Source organism: Oryzias melastigma, linkage group LG18 (genome assembly GCF_002922805.2).
Source record: "Oryzias melastigma strain HK-1 linkage group LG18, ASM292280v2, whole genome shotgun sequence".
NCBI lineage: Eukaryota > Metazoa > Chordata > Actinopteri > Beloniformes > Adrianichthyidae > Oryzias > Oryzias melastigma.
Genome location: NC_050529.1, coordinates 24,085,819 through 24,093,381, shown reverse-complemented (window position 1 = coordinate 24,093,381; position 7,563 = coordinate 24,085,819). Strand labels below are relative to the sequence as shown.

At 42.2% G+C, this 7,563-nt stretch overlaps 1 protein-coding gene across 9 annotated transcripts in view; it reads left to right on the top strand.

Annotated features, from left to right (window-relative positions):
- camk2d1 (calcium/calmodulin-dependent protein kinase (CaM kinase) II delta 1) overlaps positions 1-7,563 on the top strand; it is a 166,047-nt gene that overhangs the window by 70,022 nt on the left and 88,462 nt on the right. For all 9 annotated transcript variants that reach the window (XM_024288810.2, XM_024288815.2, XM_024288813.2 and 6 more), the window contains exon 3: positions 5,415-5,474. In XM_024288810.2, coding sequence (XP_024144578.1) covers positions 5,415-5,474 — 60 coding nt within the window. The remainder of the gene's footprint in view (positions 1-5,414; positions 5,475-7,563) is intronic.

Genomic DNA, 7,563 nt, shown 5'->3' with positions numbered 1-7,563 from the left:
TTTCTCTTCCCATCTCCACCATGATAGAACAACTTGAACCCTGCTCCTAAGCTTCTAGCCTTGCTACCTTTACACCTGGTCTCCTGGACACAGTATGTCTACCTTTCTCCTCTGCATCATGTCAGCCAACTCTCTACCCTTTCCTGTGATAGTTCCAACATTCAAAGTCCCAACCCTCAGCCCAACACTAGTGACTTTCCTCTTCTCTCTCTTCCTACCAACCTGGCTTCCTCCTCTCCTTCTTCCACCAACAGTAGTCCAATTTCCACCTGCACCCTGACGGTGAACAGCACCGATGGCGGTCGTTGTTAACCCGGGCCTCGACCAATCCGGTATGGATTTCGTTGGTCTGATTCGCATATTTGATTTGGCAAGATTTTACGTCGGATGCCCTTCCTGACACAACCCTCTGTATTTACCCGGGCTTTGGACAGGCACAATGAGACCCTGGCCCTCATGACCACATTAAATATAGACTGCTCATAATTAGCTATTTTTGTCTTTTCTCTCCACTATTCCCTAAAAGGTGGTTGTATTGTTAGCTTTCCAGTGTCTAAGTGTAATTTTGCACCCTGTGGAGCAGGCCAGCCTAGACCAAAGCATTTGCTGAGTTGTTAATCTTTGTTCCTTCACCTCTATTCCTAAAACACAAAATACGGGGTTCATTTCCTTGGACCTCTAATTACTGTTGAGGTCTATCAATATCATTTTTTTTTAAATCGGAGCTTGCTTTGTAATAGTTTTCCCATTTCTGGTCATTTGTGATTGCAGATTTGAGACGGCAAAAGCCACAGTTTCAGCTGTTTTTTAAAAATGACAAAATTTTCACTTTCTCTTATTATTATTGGTAAACTATTCCAGAAGGTTGAGCCCTGGAAAGAAAATACATTTTGTGAGAAGGAGGTTCGTCTAAATGGGACCTCACAGTCACCTCTAACAACAGCTCGAGTTATTCTGGAGGAGCCTCTGAGTTATTTCTGCTTAATGAATTCATTTAATGGTGGGGGGGGTGAACCATGTAAAACTTTATAAACAAGACAGACTGACTTAAACTGCTTGAGATTATCAAATACGGATAAACCAGTGATCCTGATCAGGTTTGTGAATTGAAAGCACAAGATAGCTCAGATGAAACAATGCAAACACCTGAAGGGTTCGACTGGGTATCTTAACGATTATCTATCCAGATCTGGCGAAGCACGCAAGAATCCTACGCAAAAGGAAACAGATCCATTCAACATGGATCCAGAACTCCAGAGTCTTTGTCAAACCACTCGGACCACTGGACCAGATGAAGTCTCTGGAAATAAAATCCATAAACGACTTTGAGAACTGTGGGATTACACATGTTTGAACCTTTTATTGAAGCAAATGTGAAATGTGAACCCCTGAATGTGAACTTTGACGTGATTCTGAGCTGCAGAACTCAAGTACAATTCCCTTGAAATAAGACATTCACAGTTTCTCATTCATAACAATGAGGAACGATTATGTGGCCTTAAACTGCTCCTAAACCGTGACGTAGCACTGATTCTGCTCAAATTCCTGATCCTTTTTCTTTTCAAATAATTTATTTTTGCATTATCATATTTATTCTTTGATTAAAACAATCTGCAGAAATTGTCTTTTTTTAATAAGAATATTATGAATTTTTTTTTGCATTAACAAATTAGTTTTTTACCTGGTACTTTTTGTATTACCACAATAATTTTTGATTAACACAAACGGCACAAATTGTCCTTTTTAATTAGACATTTTTTAAACTTTTTTAGCGTTAAAAAATGAAGATGATTCTTACTTTTTGTATTATTTAAATAATTCTTTGATAAATACAATCTTTTTAAAATAAGAATATTTAGATTATTGTTTTCGATATATCTAAATGATTGCCTGTGGATGTTTTGAAATTTGATTACATCAGTGATATTAATGATCCTTATTACCTGAATATATGATTGTAGAGTATAAATATTTGATATTGAGTCCTGAACCGGATATCGATAATTCATGTAGAGAAAATGGTATGGTCGAGTCGGGGTGGGATTATATAAATTCGCTTCCTTCCACTCCCTTTCAAGTGATCTAGTTGTAATTCAATGTGATATGTTATTTCATGTATTATTCCTGTTGGCTTGAAATAAACAATTTCATTCATTCGTTCATTCGAATGAAATTAATTTGTCTCCCTCCAAGGCATCTTCGATATCCACCAACCCTAATTTAATCCATGTGTGGCAGTGCAGCACCTTTTTACCCACTTTCTGCATTTTCTTATGCCAGAGTGAAGTCTTGTGTGTGAAAAAAGGTTCTAGTCCTACAATTTGGTGTGTAGACCTCCATGTCTCTCTTGTAAACCTCAAAAGGGGGTGTCAAATGGGATTTCTCCCCCGGTCTGTGTAATGAATGCATGAAGAGGTAGAGGTTCTGTGTGGTTCTTCTCAACTAACACCCAAGCTGGCATTTGACCACCGGTACTGCAGATTTTAGATATCTGATAAAGTGATTTACATTCATTCATTCATTCATTTTCTTGACCGCTTTTTGCCTTTCGGGGTCGCGGGGGTACCCGGCTTCTGAAGGGCGAAGGCGGGGTACACCCTGGACAGGTCGCCAGTCTGTCGCAGGGCCTCAATCACACACCCATCCACTCTCACATTTACACCTAGGGGCAATTTAGAGTCACCAATTAACCTATGAGGCATGTTTATGGACGGTGGGAGGAAGCCGGAGTCCCCGGTGAAAACCCATGCATGCACGGGGAGAACATGCAAACTCCACACAGAAAGGTCCCAGTTGATGTTTTTCAGATCCCCCAGCCGGGATCTGAACCGGGGCCTTCTTGCTGTGAGGCAAGAGCGCTAACCACTGCGCCACTGTGCAGCCTGATTAACATTAGCATTTATATTTTTGTTGAGTGTACGAACTTGTTCGCCTGCTCTTCTTGGACTTCACATCTGGCCTCAACACAATCATCCCACAGAGCCTCATCCAAAAACTGCACACACTTGAAACTGGGTCCTGGACTTCCTGACAGACAGACCGCAGTCGGTGAAGATCGACAACATCTCCTCCTCCTTCATCACCCTGAGCACAGGCTCCCCCCAGGGTTGTGTGCTGAGCCCCCTCCTGTTCACCCTTCTGTCCCACAACTGTACAGCAAGTCACCCAAGTTGTTTGATTGTGAAGTTTGCAGATGACACAGCTGTGGTTGGACGCATCACCAACAACGAGTCTGAATGTGTTTCTTTAAAGTGCTCCTTTAATTTTTGTGAGCAGTGTATATACACCTTCGATATTTTAATCCATCCATCCCCCTCAGGGAAGAAAAAATCCTCTCATCCATGATAACACTAGTCGAAAGGTATTTTTATCCATCTCAGATGCCTGCTGAATAGAGAGTATATCTCCCATTAAGCGCCACGTCATCCCTCTGCCTCGAGGAACGCCTCTGCCGCCTCAGGTGAAGTGAAGCTGTGTCTGATGTTATCCACAACCACTGCCGCTGGATGACGTCTTGTAAGAGATCCTGGAAGAACATGATCCCGCCTCCCATGCCCAAGGTGCTTGGAGAACCCTCTCTCGGTCTCTGAGCTTCACAAACTGTATGATGACATGGCGGTTCCCACTGAGTCTAGTGCCGACTCTATTTCAAAGTCCTTCGTGGCATCCATATTGAGAATTTGAGAAATACATTTCCTTACGAATGTGTTCAAATCATTGCCTTCAGCCCCTTCCTCCACACAGACTATGTGAACATTGTTGCATCGTCCCGCGTCCCCCAGATAAGCCACTTTCTGCTGAAGCTGATTTACGGTTGCGGCTATGGCCTCCGACATGCCGGCGTTCTTTTGGCCCTCATCTTCCAGAACTGAAATGCGGGCCTCTGGATTTGCCATGCGGGACCCCAGCTTTTCCACCGTTGTCTGGGCGGCATCCATCCCCAACTTTAGCTCACCCCCTGCAATAATGCCTTAATGGTGGTTATTTCTGCTGCTACACCCGTCTGTGGATCCTCCGTCGCCATGCTTCCCTCCGTGTCTTTGGGAACTTTTTGTTGATGTTGACTTCTCTGGCCATATTGTTGAGTTTTCTGGTCTGGTTGAATTTTCTTCTAATAAATTATCGCACATGAGTTGGCATTATCATAAAGAATAGAAATAACTACATTTTATGGGGGCAGCGAGAATTGTCTGTAGAAAAACTTTTATTCCACCATCTTCTTTGCTGCTCCACAGCACTAGAATTATAAGTGACTCCTTCAAACTATGTGGGATGGTGCATGAACTCAGTGACATGCTGAACAGGTGAGTAAGAACAGGAGCAAGTTGCTGTGAACCCGAGGAGGAACACCATCAGGTCCAGGTGCTTTCTTCACCTTAGACCTGGACAACACTTTCTTTACATCCTCTTTCAGCTTCCAAGCAGCTCTTAGGGTTGTTTTGTTGCTTTAATTCATTTGTTGTAATCAACAATATAAAATTGTTTACAAAATGAATTAACATCATTTCTTTTAATTTATGAATGTTTATTTTATAGACATGCATTTATTAACTTCAGATCAAATGTAAAAGTAATAAACGTAACATGTTTATTAATTACAATTGAAATTTTGACTTAATACATTATCTGCTTAAAAAAAAAGTGAAAGTAAAACAACTTATTGCAGCATCTGTCTCTCCCTCGTGCACACATGCTCCCTGTGCTAGTGCGGGTGTCATGAACCATGGCCCTTCCCCTTTCTGATCAGCACAAACCATTAATGGCACAAACTCATATTGACCGATCACGTGCAGGTCAGTGTTAGAAATAAAGTAAGAAAGGGGTAAAAAACATCTGCTATATAAGACGGCTCACGGGAAGGAGGCAGGATCTCGTGGGCGGGGCAGGGCGGGTCTCTGCTGCTCACCTTCACCTCCAGAAGTCCGACACTCTGAGATGAGAAGTCTCCTCACAGCATCTCAGTCTTTCGTTGCATTTGGAACGTAAGCTGATTACAACAATCAGAGCATGTCTGGACTTTATCGTGCATCTGAGTGTGAATGCCCGGTTACTTTTTTTTCTCCCTCTCATTTCATTTAACAGAAAATGTCAGAGCCTTCAAAACCTAAGTAACAGAATAACCAGGGTTTCTGATGTCCAGTAACTTTCATTTATTACAGAAATTTGAACTGTAATTCTATGCGTTCTTCCGTTACTGACAAAAGTTATGAAATACATTAATTTGTTACTTTGTAATCCGTTACCCCCAGCATTGGTTGGAATAAAAGACAAGACTGTGTCAGTGCCACAGTCAGAGTCATGACTGTTAGTTGTAGTTCTCAGCAGTTTGCATCTGGAGAAAAGCACTAGCTATCTATTGCTTTTTGTGCATGTTGATAAACTTCTTTTCTTTTTTTGTCTTCTGTCTTTCACAGATCACCAGAAGCTGGAACGGGAAGCCCGTATCTGCCGCTTACTTAAACACCCCAACATTGGTATGTTTATTATTTCAATGTATCCCCAACTAAATGTAATTTTGCTGTATAGCATTAACACACTGGACATAAGTCACATTCCCCATACGGTGCTGGATGGTTTGTGGGAGTTCAGTCAATTGGTCCAGAAGTTTTTTGTTGACTTGAAGAAGAAAAACGCAACAAGTGCAGTGAGTGGGCCAAAGTCTCTGCTCTGAAGCATCACCTGACAGACAAATAGATCCATGAACATTTGAGTTTGTCTGAACTTAAATCTACCTCAAATGGATAGCGCTGATATTTCTCGCCGTTTTTCACTACGCTAATATCACCTTGGGCTTGTGAAGTGCTATAAGTGAGTGGGAGAAAGTGTAAACAAAGGGTTGATGGGAGACTAGAGGGGCTAACTTCCACATCAACAGTTCAGTTTCTCCACAGACCTCTCTCTGTGGAGGTGGAGGATTTTTCTGCTCCTGAGGCGCGCGCTTGTGGTCCAGAACTTTCTTGTTTTAAGCCACTGGCTCAAGACGCAACCTCAGCAATGCCGACACCCAGCTGAGGGTTTGCAGGACTGAAGGGGACCAAAGACTGAGTGGTAAAATAATGCTAGCATCACAGATAATTCAAAAATGGGTGGGGCTTTAGCATGACGTGAAACTTCTGAAGCTACGTGGGACTTGTTTCTGCATTTTCTTATGCCAGAGTGAAGTCTTGTGTGTGAAAAAAGGTTCTAGTCCTACAATTTGGTGTGTAGACCTCCATGTCTCTCTTGTAAACCTCAAAAGGGGGTGTCAAATGGGATTTCTCCCCCGGTCTGTGTAATGAATGCATGAAGAGGTAGAGGTTCTGTGTGGTTCTTCTCAACTAACACCCAAGCTGGAAAAAAATTTTCGTGCCATTCATTATGTTTTTTTTTTACAATTTACTGTGGGTTAAAAATAAATATGACCGTATACGCAAGAACTGAAGGAGTAAGGCGTGTTTTCTTGAGACCATGAGACTAAATGTTAAAAGATTAGAGCCGGCCCTCATGAGATCTTAGTTGATGCTGCATGTGCTGTCTGAAGGGGTATTTGAAGGAGATGAAGAGCCGATTATTACTCTGCCCGTTCCTATGCATGCAATGCCTTCGTCTCTTTGCCCCTTTGAGTGAAACCGAAACCTCAAGGATCTGACTTGTTGCACTGAAAAAGTGTGATATGTAGAGTGCAACGTCTTGCAAGTGGTGCAGTTGGTGTAACAAAGCTTTTGTTTACCACAGTGAATATAGGTGCAGAATGATGCAGACTTATAACAGAAGATTTTACTGTTGCAAAAAACCACCCAGCTTGTTGTTCTTGCAAATTGATTTTTATACTGATACAAAATACTGATCCTGCTTGTGACAGCAGTGAGAGCTGTAACTATTGGAAGACTCCTGGATCCTGTGAGGGCTGCTCAGTCTGAACTTTGGTTGTATAAACTTTAGATCAAACCACAGCAGAAAAGCTGGCAAAACGTTGATTTCCCTAAAGCTAACATACTTTTGAGTTGGGGTTCAAATATAATGAAATAAAATAAATTAATTAAAAAAAAAAAAAAAAAAAAAAACAGGGCACAAGGACACTTTTTAATACGAGGCAAGAAGGGCAGGTGCTCAAGCAAAGGCTTGGCCCTATGTGTGCACGTGGCTGCTTCACAATCACAGACCCATTCACCAACTGGTGGTGGCTCCGCTGCAGAACACAGACACTAACCTTCCACCAGAGGCAATGTGGGGTTCAGCGTCTTGCCCAAGGACACTTCCACACGTGGGCGGGAATCAAACCAGCAATCTTCCGATCAGGAGTCCAACGCCCTACTGTTGGACCATATATGTTACTTACCAGTACGGATGTCCCGATCCGATCACTTGATCGGAAATCTGGGCCATTCATGTGATTGGGGACTCGATCGGAATCGGACACCTTTGTACGATCAGGATCGGATATTTCATTTATTCTTAATATATTCAGAGCTTTATATTTCATCTTTTTTTTTTAGCTTGTCCTGTCCAACAGCTGAGCCAACAGATGCGGGCTGAGAGCTTCTTGTGTTGGGCAGATTTTACTGTCACAACAGGGATTTATTG